General features: G+C 41.7%; 1 protein-coding gene across 2 annotated transcripts in view; it reads left to right on the forward strand.

Moving 5' to 3' along the window:
* The window catches only part of GRK3 (G protein-coupled receptor kinase 3), a 415982-nt gene that overhangs the window by 19409 nt on the left and 373172 nt on the right, over window positions 1-23401 (forward strand). Inside the window, exon 1 of one of the 2 annotated variants that reach the window (XM_077461359.1) lies at window positions 4911-5540. The exons of the other annotated variant lie outside the window; for it this stretch is intronic. Coding sequence (XP_077317485.1) covers window positions 5428-5540 — 113 coding nt within the window. The 5' untranslated portion in view covers window positions 4911-5427. Of the gene's footprint in view, window positions 1-4910; window positions 5541-23401 lie in introns of those variants that run through there. 2 annotated transcript variants of the gene reach the window in all.

Below are 23401 nucleotides of genomic sequence, written 5' to 3' on the forward strand. Positions count from 1 at the left end.
CAGGGATGGGGCACTATTCCTCCCACTGGCACCAGGGATGGGGCACTATTCCTCCCACTGGCACCAGGGATAGGGCACTATTCCTCCCACTGGCACCAGGGATGGGGCACTATTCCTCCCAGTAGCACCAGGGATGGGGCACTATTCCTCCCAGTAGCACCAGGGATGGGGCACTATTCCTCCCAGTAGCACCAGGGATGGGGCACTATTCCTCCCACTGGCACCAGGGATGGGGTACTATCCCTCCCGCTGGCACAGGCGATGGGGCACTATCCCTCCCACTGGCACAGGCGATGGGGCACTATCCCTCCCACTGGCACCGGCGATGGGGCACTATCCCTCCCACTGGCACCGGCGATGGGGCACTATTCCACCCCCTAATGCCAAGGATGCACTGTTTACTTTGATCAGGTGTCTGTGATATGAACACTCCAGCCATAGTACCGCCCCCTTCCATGTGGGGAAATTCATGTGCTTATTCTCGACCAGTACATGAATCTTTCTTCTCTGTAGCATATACAAATTGTTTATGATTAAACTGGTTCCACATCTTTTTTTTTTTTTTCAGTGAGTTCCAATATCTACCTACCTTTTACCTACCTACCTTTAACAATTTATAGGCTTTGAGAGGTGCCTGAAAAGCCAGAGAGCACATATTTATTTTAATCTAATGGTGTGTTCCCAAGGGGGCAGTTATGTGTGAAGGGCCCATCTAATAAGGAGGAGCACGCTGGAATCATTGATTGTGGTGTTTGCATATAATTGTGTGGCTATAGTACTTATAGAGAATCTGTCAACTCTGGCATATGAGCCATTCCCTCAGCGCCCTAGGCCTAACCCAGAAGCTTTCTACGTCCCATGGGGAGAGAGCGGAGTGTTGTATGTAAAGGCAGGTACTTTGGAAAACCTAGTGACCGGATTCTGCATATGCTTGTGGTTGCTAGAAGCAAGCAACCTATGGTTTTCCCTTCTTTATATAGACTGTTGACATAGGGCCCTTACATTTTTTGGAACGTCCACTTTTTTTCTCAAAGCACTATAGTCCTCGGGGACTAAAATGTAAGAGTTGTCATGTTCTCTTTAAACCTATTCTACTATTTTGGTTAGAGGTGTACCGAATAGAAATTTTGGTGCCGAAACCGAAAATGCAAGGTGCACTTGACCAAAAACCAAAAATGACAATTTATAAATAAATATGTTGTATATATTATATATATTTTCAACGTTTTAATTCATATCAATTTAAATTAATATGAACTAATTGTCGGCCATTATGGCACCTTTTTAGCGCAAGAAAAATGTATCCCTTTAAATTCTATGTGTATGTATGCACACTGGTCCATTGTGGTGTTAAAAATCAAGCTTGGTGCATTTTTGGTCAGTTACAAAAAACGCGCCTCCAAGTTCAAATGCATTAAAAACGCATCATTAATGCACCCATGTTAAGTTTTTTTTATGTGATTTTTTTTTGTCACCTGACCTATGAAAAACACACCATAAGCACAGTAATCCTGGTAAAATTGTGGCAAAATCGCTGTGAATTTGCGGTAAAAATGTGGTGCGTTTCCGGTGCCATTATCGGCACCTTTTCTCTTCGGCATTCTGCCGATAACACTGTTTTCGGCCGAGATTTCGGTACATGTCTAATTTTGGTTTATCAGCTATATTCTGTGGAAAATTATATTCTGACGCTTAGACCGTTCTCTCCAAACGAATGTTACTGGGATATCTATAAAGGAATTTTGCTGCAGCTGTAAGCATACAGTAGCATGACTGGACTTTAACTGCTACTTGTTTATGAGCACACGCGGCTTTATCATGGAAAATATATATATATATATATATATATATATATATATATGTGTTTTTTCTGGTTAGAGATGTTGGGTTGCGTGAATAGTTCGGGGACTGCAGGTTTTGGGCTAGGTTTTCACTTGAGCATTGGCTTCTTTGTTCAATTTCAATGTGTGTTTTTTTTTATTTTTTTTTTATTTTTTAATAAGCATTTCATGCATGCTCCTATTAACGTCCATGGGGCCGAGGTGGAGCTTGCTGGCCTAAAAGTCGATTAAAAAGATTTACTGAGCCAGGTGGAAAATTAATGGCGGAACAGTGACTTCATCCTATCAGATACAGTCATTATTCGGGTATTTAGACAACCATGCATTTGCTAGCAGTAGAGATTTTTGCATCCACTTTATTAGGCCGCTTTCACACAGAGCAGGTTCTGTTTTTGATCAGCAAGGGATCTTTTCATTGATGCCCTGCTGATTAGAGGAGAGTGGACAGATGACCGATCAGAGTCTGCTCCGTTTATACAGAGCAGACACAGACAGCCCACTCTGCTCAATGGGTAGCCTTCCGATCTGATACGCCTAAACAGAGGATGGACCCCCTCTTCTTCCTTCTTTTTTTCTTTTCTTTTCTATCAGATTGGAGGTAGACTGGTGTAAACAGACTTGCACCCACCGGTCCCTAGGAGTGAGTAGACCATCTGATCAGGTCTGCCTTAAAAACTGACAGGCAGAACCGGTTGGAATACCCGTGTGAAAGGGACCTTAGCATGTATGGGGGAATCAATTTGATTTTTGTTTCTTTTGTTCTGCCTGTGGACTGAACAAGAGGTAAGCTGTGTATGGCTAGCATTAGGCCTCATTCACTCGGGATTCTCCTCATCGCTGGCAACAGTCCACTGTACTCCTGTGGCTGGATCCACAGCTGAATGTGAATAGTTGTGGCTGTGCAGCCTGTATAAACCATTGACTGGCTAACAACGGCCACTGCTGGACACACAAGGAGCCATTATCTGCCATTAGGGACAGACGATTGCCCCTGGATGCAAACCGCTTGGGGGTTATTTACTAAAACTGCACGGTACAAAATCTGGTTCAGCTCTGCAGAGAAGCCAATCGGCTTCCAGGTTTTATTTTCAAAGCTTAATTGAACAAACTGAAGTTAGAATCTGGTGCAGCTGTGCATGGTAGCCAATTAGCTTCTGAGTGCACCAGTTTTAGTAAATCTCTTGTGTCAGGGGAAGAATAACCTGTTTCTAACGGCAGGTAATTTGTTCCACGTGCGATCACTTGCTAACACCCTTGGACAGCTGCCATTGCTTTGTACAGGCTGAGCAGCCGCAGCTATCCAATTTAAATTCAGTGGCAGTTATATACTGGATTCTTGATGAAGCTGTGAGTAAAATCCCGTGTGAATGAGGCCTAAGGCTGGACTCACTCATTCACACGGGTGTTCCAACCGGGTCTGACTGTCGGTTTTTAAAGGCATACCTGATCAGATGGTCTACTCACTCCTAGGGACCGGTGGGTGCAAGTCTGTTTACACCAGTCTACCTCCAATCCGATAGAAAAAAAAAAAAAAAAAAAGAAGAGGAGGTCCATCTCTATTTAGGCGTAACAGATCGCAGGGCTACCCATTGAGCATAGTTTTTTTTGTGCTTTTTGCATTTTGCAGATTTGCACTACAGAACGTGTTCCATAGGAAACCATGTTAAATGGACTGTAGTGCAAATCTGCAAAATGCACGAAAACTGCATAGGTGTGAGAATCCAGCCTAACACCCAGTACACACAATTAGAAAATCATACTAAAAATACCGCTTTCCAAGCGATCATACAATAAACTGATTGTTAATACACAGATTTCGAGACCCGATCACGACAATTCATGCGAAATTATCCGATGGGACAAGCAAGAACATTTGTTTTTTCTTTTCTCGTACGATACCAGATCCTACGATTTTTGTTTTATTCAGTACAGTTGTTGTTTCAAAAATACAATACAATACAAATACATTACAGAACGTCCAAATGTTTATTCTGTCATGCGAGAATTTTTGGCACTTTAGTAAACTCTTCATTTTCGATACGATTAGCATGCAAAAAAAAAAAAAGAAAGCGTGCGATCGTTTGTCCGATAATCTCATCGCGTGCACCAGGCATTAGTCTACAAAACGATGACGGAAAAGCATAGTGTATTGTTGGTTCAGCTTGATAATAACGCTTGTATTTAGTGTCAGCCTCCATCTTTATCATCATTGTCTTAGCCTGATTTTTTTTTTTAAGAAGGACCGTAGACGAAGCTATAATCCAGGCCTAGTTTTTCTGCTATCTGTACGTTATTTCAGTGGAAGAAAAAAAAAAAACCCAATACATTTCCTAAATGTCAACAAGCTACACCCTTGGCCCGCTTGTGGTTTTTGATCCTTTGCATCATTTTATTCATTCAAAGCACTTGGAAATCCTGAACAAAGGTATATTTGACATTTGCAGTTTAGAGTTTTTGCTTAACCGCTTTAAACAAATAGCCTGCACTAGGCATGCTTGTGTTTTTTAGCTGTCACTATTTGCTTTACGCTCCAGATCCGGCAGACTGAAGCGATCCACCCCCAGAGTTTCTGAGTGGCCGTCCGTGCTATCACACACAGGAGAGGAAGTAACAGACATCACGGCTTCTCTGCTCATGTTAATAGAGCCTTGCTGTACAGGAGCAGGAGGCTGTCAGCACTGGAGAAAGGCAAGATTTGGCCCATTAGAAGGGAATGGCTCGGTCCCCCCAATCTGCTGCCCTGTGGATATGCTGAAGATTGCTTTGTAAGCACCCAAAACAGCTGTTGCAGCCAGAAGACTGCAGAGGGAGACGGATCTGGTGTTTACAAAGCTCCCTGCTTGGGATTTTTTTTATTCTTCCTTGTTTGGATTCTCATTTTAATCTAGCCAATGATTTATTATAATTATTATTTTTTTTTTTTAAATAAGCCGACTTGGCTGGTGAAGTCTGACTCCTATCCCCTGATTTTTATATGAAGACCTCTAGAAAAAGAGGAAGCTCATTGTGGCTGCCATTGCTGCAAACAAGAGCTGGGCTTCCTGCAGCCAGTGATTTTTTTTTTATTTTTTAAATTTTTTTTTGTAAGTCTAACGTGTATACATTCATCCCCTGTGTGGAAATGAGCTCTAGGACTTTAGGGCAATCTGTCCATTAGCAGAGGCGAGGAGCCTAGTGAACCTGCATGTGAGTTCACTATGACAGCCGCAACGTGTTGGGATGACCAATTGAGAAGCATCGTGTAGGAAAAGGAGACACTGGGTTGCTGCAATTAAAAATGATAAAATAAACCCTAAAAATATTGTGAATGAATATATACCGTACATATATTGTGGTGGATAATCAGATAAGAAACCAAAATGAACTATGGTCTACTAGCGTCATTTACTGATCTTCTTTAAAAGCTAATAAAAACAGAAAAACAGCATGTTTTCACTGTAGACTGGGAAAGCTTTTTTTTAATATTTTTATATTTCTTGTATCACCCTGACTATATTCACATTATTTTGGACTAACGCTGCAACCCGTTAGTAGTGGTTCTGCAATTCTCCGTTGATTTTTGGGGGGGGTCTCCTTTTTCTGAGTCATGGCAGACCTAGAGGCAGTACTTGCTGATGTCAGCTATCTGATGGCAATGGAGAAGAGCAAATCCACCCCCCTGGCCAGGGCCAGTAGGAAGATTGTACTGCCTGAACCCAGGTAACGCAGGAGGGACATCTTGGGCACTATATTATACGTATAGGGCTGGCATCTGCTGTGGTTATACCAGCGCATTTTAATTCTGGTCTGATTTTCTAAGCAGGAAATAGGATTGTTTTATTTATTTATTTATTTTTTTGCAGCGTGGGTCAGAATGTGAAAGCAGATGCCTGATTGGTTACTATGGGAACAACCTAGTTTTTCCTTTTCTCTGCTTTTTTGCAAGTGGCTACCTGTCACCTATGTGTAGTGTGTGTGTGTGTGTGTGTGTGTGTGTGTGTGCATGTGTAGTAATAATGTTTTACCAGATATTAGTTGAACTGTTTAACATATATTTATTCAGTTGGAAAGATTTTTTTTTATATTTTAGTGATATGTACAAGCAGTGGGTTTTGCTGTTAAGATTTTTTTTGTGTGAATTTTTAAACGCACAACCAAGAGGCTTCTTAATGTTGGTGTGTAAAGTCGCTGTCATAGCTGGGTGTGTTGTGTCAGTTTTGTAAGTGCCCGGGGCACTTTGGTTTAGTTTCACTTTTTTGTCAATCCTGCACTATTTTATTATACAAATGACAACTATCTTAGCAGTCTATCATTTTCTATGTGACGATGCCAGCGCTACCGAGCAGGCAAGTGATTAAAAAATCAACCCCTTTCTGTTGACTCTTCTCATGTGCACATTTTTTTTTGGCCCTCTTGTGATGACAAACTACAGTGAGAAATGCAGCACAAAAAAAAGACACAAATCCGCAAGCCTAGAAAATATGTACTTGTATTCAAAAGAAAATTTCCGTGAATGTTCTGTTCTGGAGATGAAAAAAATCAGAGGTATTGCCCTCTTACACAGTTGTCATTAGAACAGGTGTCCCCGTTGGGGAGATTTCCCTTCACCTCTTGCTCTTGTCACAATTGTAAGGCCTTATGCACATAGGGACAATTTTGCCATTGTTTCGTCACATATGGCGACCCATCACATTTGGTTACCTGGTGGACTGCAAATGCGCAACGCCGCCATATGTGTTTCAACACTGTGGCGATCTGCGCTTGCGCAGAATTTTGTGGCCACACCCCTGAATCCAGGTTCAAGTCCCACCATCCAAGTGGACATAGAGTTAGATTATAATGAGGCCGCGCCCGAAGCGTGGTGAGTGAAAAGAGCCTGCGAGGGGTCCTGTGGCAAAGTGATCTTACAACAGTGTTGGAACGCATATGGCGGCGTCACACATGCGCACTCCAGCGGGTAGCATAACGTAATGGGTAGCCGAATGTGATGTAGCACCATCTCTCCTAGACGCCTTTCCTCCTGGCAGCAGTGTTTTCGCAGAAAAAAAAGCCTGACAAGTGTAACGCATTTCAACATATTTAGGTGCGTCAGTTGTTAATTCATTAAATTGGTCAGTCTGGATTTCTTCTGACCATTTGAAATTAACGTTCAAGGGATGAATCCACCTAGCATTAACGTATAAAAAGACGCTTTTACACATGTCAATCGTTTTTTTTTCCTGTCAAAACGCTGCTGCTCCTGAATGTGCTGGCTGTGGGTTTTTTCTGCATCTAAACACCTATGTGTGCCAGGACAAATAGGCTAACATGCAAGGGCATTTAGGGCAGATAGAAAAAGTAAAACACCAGATGCCCCTAACAGCCATGTTAAAGTGATATTAAAGTCTTGTGCTTTTTTTGTTTAGTATAACATGTTTGTTATTTTTAAACTGCTCTGTGCAGTGGCTTGACACAGAGCAGCCCATATCCTCCTCTTCTCGGGTCCCTCTCAGGTGTTCCTGACCCCTCCCTCCTGCCGAGTGCCCCCACAGCAAGCGGCTTGACAGCAGTGCGAGCCAATGGCACTCACTGCTGTCTCAGCCAATGAAGAGAGAGAGTCCCCGGACTTTGTGGCTCTCTTGCAACATCGCTGGATTGAGATTGGGCTCAGGTAAGAGGGGCTGAGGGGGGCTTCTACACACAGAAAGTTTTTTTTTTTTATCCTAATGCATAGAATGCATTAAGATAAAAAAAACCTTCTCCCTTTAGAACCACTTTAAGGTTTCATATACACATAATATATTATGACCGCTGGCTGCAGGATAACGCGACAAAATCGCCCCATGATTTTACTGTGATTTTGCCATGTTCAGGAGAAGGCAGTTGAACCTCTACTAAATGCAGAAGCTCCTAAACACTGCTAAAACCCTATGTTGACACATGCTTTTCTGGAGTTTAAGAGATGCTAGTCTACATGGAACCTTTTGGCATCGTGGGAAAACGCGAACCGTGGCAAAACTGTGCTGCGATTTTGCTGTGGTTTGCGTTTTCCCACATCGGCGGTAAATGATGGGCAAGTGTACCTGAGGCCTAAAAGCATTCAGTGTGCATGAGGCCTAAAATTTTAGATTTTCCATCACTTATTGGTGCCCAGGACTATTAGAGAGGGTGATTCTTCCCTAAGTGGATACAAACAGCAATCAAATCCTTCCCCACCCCCAAAAAAAGTAATATTACTAAAAAAAAGTTCATTACATATACAATTTTTAAGTTCCATTCCACTGGATTATCCCCAATACTGGGACACTGGGGAGTGAACAAGTCCATTGTTTTGTATTATATAGCAGTCTTCCTCAATGAATGTTTTTGTGCCCTGTTTTGAGACAGTTGTGCTTTTACACAGCATTTGTATCTATATGTATGTACATTTTGTTCCATTCAAGAATTCCCTGAAGTCCTGTGGTGAGATTGGTTGACTTCATTAATGCTACCACCAATTTGTGTGTGTCCATCACATTTATTAGTATCTCATCAATGCCTCTTGCCATATGTAACTGTACTCCACACAAATTTTAGGCCTATTTTATATTGCTATATTTATTTGCTTTTAGGCCTATAGCTGATGCAAATTAAAGTGGACCTTTTACCCCCCCTCACTAATAAAATTGCATTGGCCTACACCTCTGCATGCTGATATGAAATGACCTTACAGTGATTTGTTACATTAAATATTTTAGCAGTTGTTTACCTTTTTAATTGAATTCTACTTCCTGGTTTCTTGAGACACTGGTGACTTAGCCCTGGCCACCCAGATGTCCTTTGGGAAGGCCAAGTCATCAGAGTTTTTATTTATTTATTTTTCATTGTTCTATATGGCTTCAACAACATGAGTGTTGGTGGTTGTAATGCCACTTATTGTTATTATTATATGTTGCCATGGCTACATCAACCTAACCATGTCAGATCTCGTACTGAGCATGTGCGGGATCTGGCGCTGATAGCCTGCGATGAAAGCGCATAGGAATCTGACCATTGTTGATGCCTACATGGTAAGTTGGCACATGGGTTTGTAGTAGGAGGAAAAAAGGCATATAAGCTTGTGACATTAGATGTTCAGTTGACAGGTAATCATCAATAAATGTGTTTTTAATTTACAGTAATGATTACAGTATTGGTTGCGGTTTTAAATTCGAGGGTGGGTGGTTGTTTCTGGTAGGCCTGCTTTAAGATTCTTTACTATTACCTGTCCTGTGCTTTTTTGCAAGCAGTTTTATTAAAGACCGTAGTGTCTTCAGTATTTTTAACCTGTTTGGTGCTCCATTGCTTGCTAATGAGTTTTCAGATTAGCAATAAAACTTCTTCACTACAATGTTTGACACCTTGATGACTGGTGAAAATTGATCTAAATTTGTAAGTGTTGTGCCTGCAGGGCTGAGAGGGGTGGTGTAGGTGACGTGTGACTTGCTATATATGTGGATCTCACCACTACCACTGATGTCATAGGGCTGTAAATGACCCTAATCACCATGGTTTCCCTCTATATCTGATAGGTAGCTCTTCTCAACCTTGTGTAACTGTGAACATACTAAGTGCTCTGGAAGCCTTATCATAATTAAATCCATAGGAGAGCTGTGTACACTGACAGCTATGGAAACCAAGCTTGCTACTGTAAGCCCTTGCATCTCATTACTGGGGATTGTGTTTGTCTTATTTATCTTAGGCCTCTGGTTAAACAGTTTCTAACCTGCTGAACTGATTGCACACTTTAAGGCACCATACATATTTAAAGGGGGTGCTTTGGATGTATGCTTATGCATGCGTTTTGTAGCTTTTCATTAAAATGTGCAACAACTGCAGCTTGTGCATGCTTGATTTTGTACCTGTATTTATTGTATAACTGTTCAGGGCAGGGTTTCTTATGCTCAGGAGAGCTTTCCATTAGGGTCAATATACAGGGAGTCCCCGAGTTATGATCATCCCACTTGCGAACAACTCCTACTTGCGAACGGCAGGCGGCGCTGGCGGGAACATTGGGATAACAACATTGGAAAACATTGGAAACGCCGTTATTCGCATCCGGATTATGAACAAATCCAACTTCAGAGCAAACAGGCCGTCCCTAACCTGTAAGTAACTTGGGGACTGCCTGTAGCGATTTATTTATTTATCAAAGTCGGTGTATGAATTTCGGCAGCCAGCACCAGCTTCCTTATGGCTTCTAATCATTTTGGGGAAGAAGCTGGTTGAATGTCATGAATAGGCTAAAGGCCTGTACACACGATCAGAAAATTGGATGAAAAATACCGATTTCTAAGCGATTGTACGATAATCTGAATGTTGGTACACAGCTTTCGAGAGCCGATCACAACAGTTCATCCGAAATTATCCGAAGGGACCAATCAGGAAATCTTCAGTACTCTGAAAATTTTCAGCACAGTATTCATCTGAAAAAAAATAAAAATCAGAAGAGCAAGACCACGCATGCTCGGAAACGCAAGGATACAACACATCACTTCCGAAGTTGTATTCTGTCGTGTGAGAATTTTCCTAAGTTTAGTAACCTCTTAATTTTGGATGAGACTAACGTGCAAAAAAGAAAAAAGAAAGACGTTTGTCCGATATTCTCTTTGTGTGTATGGGCCTTTAGGGTGTACCTGCACTGAACATGATTGAACTGTAATTCAGTCTATCTTGCTGGTTTGTACTCATTGTGCTATTGGGAAGCGTTCCCAGGTACACTTACTTCATTACCTCTGCCAGCCAGATCACCATGATCCCTGCTTTCTTGCTGAGTGATCTATGGAGAGTTCTGTGCTCAGGCACAGTTTGCGCTCAAACTGAAGTGAACCGTAATGAAACCCTGCACTAAACCACCCCTTTCAAGTGGTCCTGGGCACAGTGTGCTTAACTGTACCCAGACATGGGTTCAGAGGACTCGCACGACACAAATAAACCAGTGCAAGTGGAGAAACTGCACCTGGGTATGGGTAAAACTGCCAGGGTCAGTACACCCTAGGAAGCATTAGTGAGTTTATTTTAAGGGTGCTTGCACAAAGCTGTTATATGCATAGGCATGCGCACAGGGTGTGTCAGATGTGCATGGGCACACCCTAATGGCACAAGGTGGGTGGTTGGGGGTGCCAGTGGCCAGTGTAAATGCTCCCATTATATTGAAGGCTGGGTTCAACATTAGGAACGTTACACCCGTATTTAGGGTGTAACTTAATATGCTCCCAATCAACTGCCTCCCACCACCAGAGCTTCCTCCCTGTGACAGTAGGTGGCGTTCATGCGTGTTTGAGCTTTAGCATGCACACCTATAGTTTTAGCAATTGCTGATGTTGGTTAATGTATGTATTGCAAGGTGTAAGCCAAAAGAAAAAAATATTACAAGCAATTATGGACAGGACACCTATAAAGCCTTTTGCACAGGGCAATAATTGAAAGGAGCGGCTTTTTGATAATTGTTTGGTTGTGTCTATCTAGCAAGGTTACTTTGTGGTATAAGCCCTGCCAACTGTTTTGAAATTTCTCTAACGTTACCAGCTGCAATACCCCCTCTTTCTTGAAGGTACCACTTCCATTTCATCAGTGTCTGGTTCTGGGCTACAGCTGCCCAAGTGGTCAGCCCATTATCTGTCACCCATCCTGCTATTGGCAATGCAGTATGTATGGTGATACACCACATCTAATGATTGGCAAACTGGTGCAATATATTACATTTATGGTTTATGCAGTCCTGATTTTCTTTTTGTTCTTACTGTAATGATGTTCTGCATGTTACAAAAATATGCAATATACGTTGGTATCAAGAAGCATAGAACATGAATAGCAAAACAATAAGAGCAACTCTTCAGACTTATACAGCTGTAAAGGAAATCTGCTGCACCCAAGGGAGGGTGGGCCAGGGGAGGAGGAAGCGAACAGCTATAGTCTAGTACTACTTTTCTATAAAAAACGCTATTAGAAGGCGTGGAGAGCCAGATGCCTTTGGAACCAATAAGGCAAGAGTCCTGATTTAGCAGGCTGTGTACATGTTTAAGGTCAGCAACTCCCTAGGTAATGAAGCAGAGACAATAAAAGACAGCTATAGCTTGCAGCTATTAAAAATAATATATAACAATAGCCGGTTCCACATTTCATAACACAGAACATTACACAACCTAACTATTATTTTTATAGGGGATTCTGCTGGAGAGATCTGTCTATTTTAGTCTGCTTGTCTGCTGTCGCCATTGTAAGGGGGTTTCTAATTTCCATGTTGCATTTTTTTCTCTCTTTTTTGTATATATTTAAAGTGTTACTAAACCCAGAACAGTAAAATCGGTCTGTATATGCAGCATGCTTATTATACTCGCTGCGGAACCTAAGGGGTTAATCCTCTGCATTGCATAAAGAGGCTGTTTGATCCTGTCTTGTCTGATCCTCCCCTTCTTCCACTGTCTAATAATTTCCTTATAACACAGAGTCTATGGAGTAAGGCTGCACATGCTCAGTTTGGTGTGTATTGTTAGAGAGGTGTTTTTTTTTTCTTGGGAGAGGTGCATGTGATCAGCACAGGGCTAATCGGCACTGTCCAGACAGAGGGTCAGGGTTCTTGCTGTCTCATAGGACAGTCAGAAAACTCCTCCTACAAGCCTTAGTCAGTGCTTGGCTGGACACTGATAGAAGTCACAAGACTGCTCTAACTGCTAATGAGAAAAGGTATTTTGACAGTTTATATTTACTGAAATAATTGCATTTCCATGTTCTGTGGGAGACCAGGCATGGTGAATGAAGGGTCCTGGGTTTAGTAACACTTTAATGTTATGGAGAATGCACTCCATGTTACTGGACCTCACAAAGGTGACCAGGAACACCCAGAACTCACAAAGTGGACCAGAAGGGCATTGAAATTCTCACCATTTGTGTGAGGATCCAAGATGGAGAAGACACCTTACAAAGTCAGACAGGTTCCAGCGATAAATAAAGTATCACTTTTAGGAGTACAGGTTCGTTAGAAAGTCACAGAATTACACATGTGCTGTGCACCACTGATAATGAATAACCTTTTCAAGTATGACCATCCAATAGCAATGGAAGGACTGCTTAGATTTTTGGGTAGATTGCTGTATATTTGGCATGTGTGAGGAGCACTATAATCATCTGATAACTTCCTTAGTACATTTTATCACAGAATACACTTCTCTAAAAATTTAATGATGGTAATATTTCCTGCATGCCACTTTGTGGTGTGTTATTTAATAATATCTGATTATTTGCTGATGTTCTGCTTCTGAAAAGTGATTTATTTATTTTTTAACAAGCCACTTCTAAATTAATGCCTATGGACTCTTTATGTGCATCGAGGAAACCTTGTTATCACTACGTTCTTATATGGATGAAGGGCACCCCAATGCACTTACATAGTACTTCTTAGGGTACCTGGCCTATAGTGCACCACAATGCACATAGGGGTTGATTTACTAAAGGCAACTGCACTTATGCCATAGTTTAGTAAATTAGGTAAAACTTCAAGTGGTTCTAAAGTCAGAATGTTTTTTTAACTTAACATTCTATGCATGAAGATTAAAAAACCTTCTGTTCACCAGCTGTCCTAATACTTACCTGAGCCCCATCTCAATCCAGCAATGTTGCCCGAGAGTCCTGGCTGCCTGAGAGTCTCTGCCCTCATTGGCTCCTGCTGCTGTCAATTAAAGTCAGCAAGCCAATGAGGAGAGAGAGAGGGGCTGAGTCATGGCTCTGTGTCTGAATGGACACAAAGAGCAGCAGCTTGGCTCGGGTGGTCCCCATAGCAAGCTGCATGCTGTGGGGGCACTTGGCAGAAGGGGCCTGAGAAGAGCAATATGTGGGCTTCACAGAGCAGGTAAGTATGACATGTTTTTGTTATTTTCAAACAAAAAAAATACTTTAATATCAATTTGACTTTGCAAAGAATACTCAATTATGTGGAAGGAAAGTAAAAAAACAGAATTCTTGCTTGCACATGATTAGATGATGGAAATCAGCAGAGCTTCCCCTCAGATCTAGAGCAAATGCATTTAAAGTGTTACTTAGACTGTGCACTTTGCAGTTCCTCCAGAGCTTAATGAATGAGCAGAAGCTCTGTTGACTTCCATCATCCAATCATGTGCAAGCCGTAATGCTGTTTTTTTTTTTTCCTTGCTCGTGATTGGGTATTCTTTGCAAAGTGAAGCTATACCTCATTTATTAAGCTCTGGAGCAACTGCACTTTGCAAAGTAAACTGTCTATTTGCCTTTAATAAATCAACCCCAAAGTGTACTTCAAAGAGCACTTCTAGTGCACAGTATATTTGCCTTTAGTAAATAAACCTCAGTGTTGAAAAATATGGTTCATGTGCTTTGATGGGCCACATTGAAAACGAACAAGCAGCCTTAGTGCCGGTTCACACAGGGGTGACCTGTCAGACGACTTGGCAGGTACCGGTCGCACTCCATGCATTGCAATGGAACCGTTTCCGATTTGGAAAAGGGTTCCTGTACTACTTTGGGGCGACTTTGGAGCGGCTTGCATTGACTTCTATACAGAAGTCGTTTTGCAAGCCATGCGGAAGTCTCGCTGTGCGGGGCAGCTTCAGAGTTGGATGACTGTGAAGCAGGCACTTCAAGAGATGCACACTAACAATGTGACTGTACAGAAGGGCTGGGGCAGTTTTGTGAGTTTGTGTATCCTTTTTCCATTCTTGGATTCTTCTGGTACTTGTGAATCTTTTGTTGGTTTATAGCTTGCCATTATAAGCATATTTAGAATATCTTTCCAAACAGGTTCATTTTTATTTAAATCTAAAAATAACATAAAAAATATATATAGTATACTACTAGTATACTATATATAATATAAAATATATATAGATTAATAGCACATATTATAATCTAAAACTTTTAAAGCTTATATAGTTTTGATATGTAAGCACATATTGCGTGTTTTTTTTTGTTTTGTTTTTTGCCACAATAGGGTGGATTTATAATTATGGGAGGAAAAGGTGAAAGTTAAAAAGATGGTGATCAATCAAGGCATTTACTTCTCTTCATTTAACTATTGGCAGTTGGCTGGGTCTTAGGATGGAGGTCGGAGCCTCTTATCCACATTTTTATGCCCCAAATGTCATGACCTATTGGTTTTGTTATCACCTTGGTTGTATAATTTCCTCCTTGTGTTTGCTTTAGGGCCGGTTCACACAGGGGGCGACACGAGGCGACACGACTTGCCGTGCCGCGACCTGACAAGTCGCCCCCGTTCTGTACAATGGAACCGTTCTAAGAGGAGCGACTCGAGTCGCTCCGTCTTAGAAAAAAGGTTCCTGTACTACTTTTGGGCGACCTCGGGGCGACTTGCATTGACTTCTATACAGAAGTCATTTGCAAGTCGCCGCTGAGGTCACGGCAGGTCGCGGCACGGCAAGTCGTGTCGCCTCGTGTCGCCCCCTGTGTGAACCGGCCCTTAGGTTTTTGTTGTACTGTTCCTGTTAAATTACAGGAAAGCTTCCTATAGTTTACCAGTTTTTTTTGACCTGAATGTGTTTTGGTTTCCACAGCAAGCTCCCTCTTTTATAGGTCTTTGCACCCGGCACATTGAAGAGGGAGCAGTTCTAACTCACATGAATGTTATGGGTTAAACAATTGCGACTTGTTTCAAGTGTATGTCCACTCTCACAGTGATAGGCAGCTCCTATTTTCAAAACAGAAGCCAAAAAATAGTGTATAGATAGAGAATGAAGACTGAACCTTCTTCCCTCTTAGAAAATGAGGATACGTTGAGTTTTGTTCTGGTGGTAAATGTGTGTGTTTGTTTGATTGTGTTGGCTCTTTAGATGTTGGATTGTGTTGGTTCTTTAGATGTGGGATTGAGCTATTGATTAGCGGGGCGGTAGTAATGGAGATATACGGTCTTCTACACTGCTAACGCACCATCAGTCATATTTGTCGATAGATACTGGTGCCAAGGTAGTTAATACCGTACGGTTCATGAACTCCTTTGGTTTATTAAATAAGAGGCCTCGGAAGAGAGAGAGAAATCCTCCTTAGACTTGTCAGTACCTGGGGACCTGCCTTTAATTAGCTTTGAGAGTGAACTGTACGCAAATTTAAATTAGTCCTTGTTTGTAATAGATTTTCTGTATGCTATCTTCGTGTTGCAATGTCTTCAATAAAATTTCATTGATACGTTACACATGTAAATATTACACTACGCATGTTAGTTACAAAAAGTGATGATTTGCTTTACATAGTTACATATTAAGGTTGAATAAAGACCCCAGTCCATCCAGTTCAACCTGAGTGAGTGTCTACAATTGTCCCTATCCCTGTACATTGCACACTCACATCAGTCCCTACTCTCAAGAACCCAAGCTCCCCATTCATATACTAGGGCCAATTTTGGATAGAAGCCAATTAACCTACCTGCATGTCTTTAGAGTGTGGGAGGAAAGCGGAGTACCCGGAGGAAACCCATGCAGGCACAGGGAGAACATGCAAACTCCAGGCAGGTAGTGTCGTGGTTGGGATTCAAACCAGCGACCCTTCTTGCTGCTAGGTGAGAGTGCTAACCACTACACCACTGTGCCGCCCTATTCATATCTACATGCATAAAGGTTTATTCTCACCAGTCTCGTTTTCTGTTTCATGGTGCAGACAAAAACATTGATTTTAATTGGACTAGTCCTCTCCAACATGACGAGTTGCTTTTGCAAAAAGTCCAGTGTGTTGCTTTTTAGATGCCATGCACTGCCCCTGGTACCAATGGTTCCACTTAAATGGGAACCTTTGTAGAGCAAAATACATTTACACATTTTATGGTGAAACAAGCCCCTAATTACCATAACCATAACCTTGAGCATGTTTTCATGATTGCTAAACTTTCAATGTGTTAGAAATAATAAAAATCTACTGTAGTCCCCAGTAACCAAACCAAGTTTAGGCAGTTTGTGCTAATGTAGCTGTAAAAGAAATATGTAAACTAAACATTTCATATTCCTGATTTTTCCCTGCTGTACCACGTATTTGTATAAAAAAAGTATCCTGTTTTTTTGTATTGCTTCCATTGTGTAAAATCCCTGGTTCTCCTGACAGACCCTCTGCTTTTTCTAATAAAAATTTACCACACTAGGCATGAGAGCACAACGTGGTCAGCTTTCTGGCTGTGCTGGGAGGCCTGCTCTACTCCAATGATTGGACTGGTGTTGACACGCCTCCCCTGCCCAGCCATTCACTGGGATGATCAGCATGCTGCTGTTACTCCTCCCCTATCTCTCCGAGCTGAGAACAGTGGGTATGTGATCACTTTTATAAAAAGGTATTTTTCTTATATTTGTGAACAAATGTTTTGCCTTTCATTTTCTATTTTTAACTGAATGTATTTTTGTTTACATATACTTTTAGAAACTGATTGCTGTGAGTTACTATACTACTACTAGGCCTTGGTCAACCTTTTCAGTACAGAGGAACCCTTGAAACAAACTTTCGGGTTTCAAGGAATCCCTGCTAAAAATGATTATATTTATAACTCATGATGTCAGTGGGAAGAATGTTCCTTATACTGGTGGTCTTTGGGAAAAATTCCCCCCTTCCAGATCTCTAAAAGAGTAATACTGTCAGTGGGAACTTATTGGAGAGGCAGGGATTGCTCCTTGCTCAAGGAACCCTTAGTAACCTCTGGAGGAACCCTAAGGCTCCATGGATCCCTGGTTGAAAAACCCTTCTTTTACTACCTTGGTTACTACAATATAATTGTAAATAAATGCAGTTTCTATTACATTTTTTGATCTGCAGAACAAAGTTTTGTATATCTGCATATTTTTATGTAATATTTTACAATTACATTTTTCCACATGCACAGTATTTGTTTAAAAATGCATGTTGGAGGATAGGACAGTAAATAGAATTAGATTGATTCTTAGTATTAAGACCTTGCCCAATGCACGGTACAACTTAAAGTGGTTGTAAACTCTGGGGAAAAAAAAAATGAAATACTTACCTTAAAACAAAGCTGTTGTATCGGTTCCCGTACACCTAGGTGACGGGCGTCATCTCTGGAATGTTACTTCCGGGTTCACGGGATCCGGCACTGCGATTGACCGGGAGCCACTGGCAATGGCACAAACAAGCCATTTCTTCAGTGCGCATGTGCCAATGACCTCAGCACATACAGTGAAATTCACGGTTCCCCAAGGGTAAGTCTTATTATAGGCTTACCTGTAGGCAAAAGTGGTTATAAAGGGTTTACAACCACTTTAATTTTGCAGGGGTTTCGATGAAAAGACCTAAAACACAGCTCTTCCGTAGAAGCACATTCGAAAGGTTCTGGCATATGGGAAGTTGCAAATGTCACGGGTTTCCAGACAGTTAATTTTGGCATTCTACAATGAACAACATTTACCTCCCGACGCAATATTGTGAATGGATAGTCTTATTCAGTGGCTTACTAGTGCTAGTCATTAAATACAAGATTCACACAGTGGTAACTAAGGTTTTAGGTTTTATGTACTTTTTCCTCACCTTTTTACTGGAAAAAAAATGTAGTCTGTAATTACCAACATTGAGTTTTGGTGTTCCCCTAACTACCTTGTACAGGATGTAACATTTTTCTCCTTTTCACCCAAGCCACACTTAGTGCTTTTTATAAAAAAATTAAAATTATTTACTCCCTGCTTCCCCATCCATTGTCCAGCTTGTGTTCCTCCTCTGCCTGCGGTTTAGCAGTAGTGGGAGGCTTGTGACTCACTTATCAGCAATTTTGACAGATACTGTGGGTTCAAAGGCGGAAGGTGCTTGTCGCTTGCAGTGGTGGCATATAACATGCAAGTTAAGCAGTTACAAAACTGGTTTTAAAATGTATTGTCGTCCTAGTGCACTTACAACTATATATTTTTTGCCACCAGAAACTAATACTAGTACAAAGATGATTTGACTCAGCAACTACTGTATTTATCGGCGTATAACACGCACCCCAAGTTTAGGAGGGAATTTAAAAGAAAAAAACTTTTAGGAAGGAAGTTTAAGGAAAAAAACTTACATTTAAATGCCCATCAATGCAGCCTTGTCAGGGTTAATTGCAGCCTTGCATTGCCGCATTATGAGTCATTTGTAGCCTTGCCAGTCATTTGTAGCCTTCTATTGCAGCCTTGCCAGTCATTTGCAGCCTTCTATTGCAGCCTTGTCAGTCATTTGCAGCCTTCTATTGCAGCCTTGCCAGTCATTTGCAGCCTCGTTAGTGTGTTTGCCTTTTAAAAATATTGCCGCCGAGATACAGAGCGGATGTCCTGTGTATCTCGGCGGCGTTCGGTAGTTCTCGGCCGTTCTCTGCGGCCTTCGGGTATTTTCGGCCGTTCTCGGCTATTTTCGGCCGTTCTCAGCGGCTTTCGGCTTTCCGAAAGCCACTGAGAACGCCCGAAAATAGCCGAGAACGGTCGATGATAGCTGAAAATACCCGAAAGCCGCAGAGAGTGGCAGAAGGGTATAGAAACAGCGGGGGATCGGTGTATAACACGCACCCCCGATTTCCCCCTGATTTTAGGGGGAAAAAAGTGTGATTTATACGCCGATAAATACGGTAGTTAATTTTTTTTATTTAAATTCTAGAGAATTCTTTACATTAATTCAGAAAATGCACAGCATTCTCTGAATGGCACCCATGCTGAGCAGCTGACCTGTTGTGTTCAGAATGCAACAGGGCATCAACACTAAATGAGAGGAAATATTTGCCAAAGGGAACAAAATTCCTATCTCAAAGCTGAATTCCAGAAATTCAGCCATCTATAAAACGTGCAGGTACACTATGAGTTAATTTTAAGGCATGACCTCTCCTGAACTTATCTCTATTTTATTTTTTATAGCTGACAGGTTTATGGCTCTGCCTGAGCATTCACTGACACTCAGGGCTGTGAGAGGAGAGAGGTACACAGAGCAGCTATGCCCGCTCCTCCTCACTGCTGCCCATTTAGCAAACTCTTTGTATTTTGTGAATAAGTTCCAATAAAACAAAGTCTTCTGTGATTTGGCAGAAGGATGGGGGAGGACAGGCAAAGCAGCTGAACTGACTCAAATGATGAAGAGGCTTTGACCTGAAGCATCAGTCGGGATCCCAGAAATACAGTGATAACCGTCCTCCAGGACTGCAGTAAAACTGTCAGATGGAAATTATAGAGATAAGCCCAGGAGATGTTATGCACCTTCTTGGACGTAACCCATAGCGTGCCTTCACTTTTTACAAAGAGCTGAATTCCTTTAATATAGCTTCAAACAGTTGTCTCAGGAGCAAGTATTGCCATTGGAGGATTTACAGTCACGTGTTGCTCCGGTGATGGCTCTAAAATTTTGGCTTTCCCCTTAATTTCTGTCTCACGTTAGCAGGAGAAATATAAGGGTGAATCTCCCCAGTGCAGACACAGACAGAAATAAAACCTTGCCAATGGGTCTAATACAACTTTACTCTAACCAAAGGCCTAAAGGAAAAATATTTTGCCTTTATATACTCTCGAAGGCGCTTTCTATTTTATAGCTGTGTAAACTGTTATTGACGTCCAGCTTTTAAAGAAAACCCAGTGGGTTGGTTCGGAATAGCAAACTGGCTGTTAAACTCTTGTAAAGAAATTTTCTTAGGAACACAGTGCAAATTATGTCCATAGGTCATGCTATGGCCTGCACCCACTCCCTTCCCTTTGACACCTTCTTTGCCGAGAGGCTACGTGTTCCATTTAATGACTAATGGTAAACTGAACTTGCATTATTAACTGTAGAGGCCTAGAGGAGCCTTCTCTGAAGTTTGACAGCTGGCATATTATATCTTCTGGAACAGCCCACTGGCATACTTTAAAGATAGAACTGTGGCCAGGCTTTGGACATTTTAAATCTTTAGTGCTCATTCACATAACGGCATAGACCTCTACAATTTAAAGAGATATTTAGTTATGTTTCCAGAGCAACATGGAGCTCTATGCAGGCAGCCTATGTTGGACAGACAGTGGTTTTATGGATCACCCGCACATCTGGCTTTGGCAGGTTCATAGGGATGGGTTCATGGCCCTGACAGTTTGCTTCTGAAGCCATGGACCTGTTTTTGTGTACCTGACAATCTCAGTGTCTATACAGCCAGCTGTAAGAATTCAGTAGCCAGCAGGGAGATTCCTTAGTTCTGTGGGCTGAGCAAGAGACCTCTATACATGCATAGCTAGTGAAGGAAAATCCTCAATTTGTCATTGCGAGTATGGGAACAGAAGTGACGTTTGCCAATGGGGACACATGTTCAGGTAACAACTGTCTGAGAGGACATTTCTACAACTTTGGAAATATTCACAACGTGTATCTACAGGACAGGAAGTAGATGGAAATTTCCCTAGGAGACAAAAAAAAAACAACAAATCGCTGATTCTAACCCTTTTTTTTCGACTTAATATACTTTATCGATGAGAAGCCTGCATGTTGCAGAACATGACTTCAATATCATTTCCCATATTTCTATCTTGATGGATTCCCTAGAAATGGTAAAACCACTTTATTTATTGCATGGTAAAAACACAAGTATTTATTTCCTTTGAGACTTACGTGCAAGCACCATGTTTATGAGGTATATAGCTGTGCTAGAGCAATGTCATGCACTCTTTTTACACCCAGCAATTGGAGGGGTTACTTTGTTAACCTTCATTAAGATGATCAACTCAGATCTTAATTATAATCTGCGAAAGTCTGTTTAACACATTCTATAGCTATCGGTAATTGCTGTCAGGCCGCGTACACACGCGGGGACTGTTCGCCCAACTTTGTCCGCTGAACAGTGTTTCGGCAAACAGTCCGCTCGTGTGTGGGCTTTCAGCGGACAGTTTCAGCGAACAGTCCGCTGAACGAGGTTTTTCGGAAATTCCGTCCTTGTTTCAGCGAACAGTCCCCTCGTGTGTAGGCTTGTTCGTCAAACTAAGTTCCGCGCATGCTCAGAAAGGATTTACACGCCGAAAGTTATAATGCAGTGTATAGGACGTCGTATTTTTCGTCCCGTCATACGTGCCGTTCACGTCATCGCGCACGGTTTCAGCAAACTGTTCGTCCGTTGTGTGTGGCCATGTCCGTCCATGCTAATTTTGAGCGGACTGTTTGCCGAAACTGTTTGACGGACAAAGTTGGGCGAACAGTCCCCGCGTGTGTACGCGGCCTTACGGTTTGATCTGATTGACTGACTTTTTTGTCCATCCATTTGTGTTTAACTTCAACTTTTCATGCTCATTGTACAGTAAGGAGGAACAAAGGAAAGGTCCATTTGGGTGATAGAGTGCTATAGGATGCAGTTGGTACAGCTGCTGATCCGTGTATTCTGACAGCACCTGCTGAGAGTACAATTTCCTGGAGAAGAGATTCTTCCATCACCCTCATTTGAGTGGATGGTGGAATCCATTTTTTTCCCCAGTTCAGCCTCCTGGCTAAATGAGGGAAAATCTATGACCAGCCTTACTTTAGACACTCTGATAAATAAGACCCTCATTTCCTAATATTCTGTATAGAGAGGGGTATTTTTCATACTTCACGTCACATGTCAGCTTGTCATTTTTATACATTTTTGTGACTTTCAATGCTGCCCTAATCAAAATGTTTGGACATTTGGCTTCAGTTACCATGATTTATTGGAAGTTAGACAGTGTTTTGAGATTTAGCTTACCATTTAAGATCTTATAGTGTCCCTTGCTAGCTTTTTTTTTCTTCTCAATTAGTAAGAACGACTTCTTTGAATCTAAAGCTGTGTGTGTGTGTTATGATAGAGAGAGATAAAATATAATCTAATATTATAGCGTTTTAGGCATGTGTTATTCATTGAAATCAATGAAAATGCAAAAAACAAAGTTACATAGTATAGTAACTAACTACATAGTGAGGTTGAAAAAAGACACAAGTCCATCAAGTCCAACCCATGTCTGTGATCATATGTCAGTATATATATGTATATATCAGTATTACATTGTATATCCCTGTATGTTGTGGTCGTTCAGCTGCTTATCTAATAGTTTTTTGAAACTATCAGTGCCCCCCCGATGAGACCACCACCTGTGAAAGGGAATTCCACATCCTTGCCACACTTACAGTAAAGAACCCTCTACATAGTTTAAGGTTGAACCTCTTTTCTTCTAATTTTTTATGAGTGGCCATGAATCTTGTTGAACTCCCCTTCTGCGAAAAAGTTTGATCCCTATTGTGGGGACACCAGTAAGGTATTTGTATATTGAAATCATATCCCCTATCAAGCATCTCTTCTCCAGAGAGAATAAGTTCAGTGCTCACAACCTTTCCTCATAACTAATATCCTCCAGACCCTTTATTAGCTTTGTTGCCCTTCTTTGTACTCGCTTCATTTCCAGTACATCCTTCCTGAGGACTCGTGCCCAGAACTGGACAGCATATTCTAGGTGCGGCCGGACCAGAGTCTTGTAGAGTGGGAGAATTATCATTTTATCTCTGGAGTTGATCCCCTTTTTAATGCATGCCAATATTCTGTTTGCTTTGTTAGCAGCAGCTTGGCATTGCATGCCATTGCTGAGCCTATCATCTACTAGGACCCCTAGGTCCTTTTCCATCTTAGATTCCCCCAGAGGTTCTCCCCCCAG

This window comes from Lithobates pipiens, unplaced genomic scaffold (assembly GCF_037356315.1).
Source record: "Lithobates pipiens isolate NorthernLeopardFrog02 unplaced genomic scaffold, aLitPip1_a1.2 Scaffold_3, whole genome shotgun sequence".
Taxonomy (NCBI): Eukaryota; Metazoa; Chordata; class Amphibia; order Anura; family Ranidae; genus Lithobates; species Lithobates pipiens.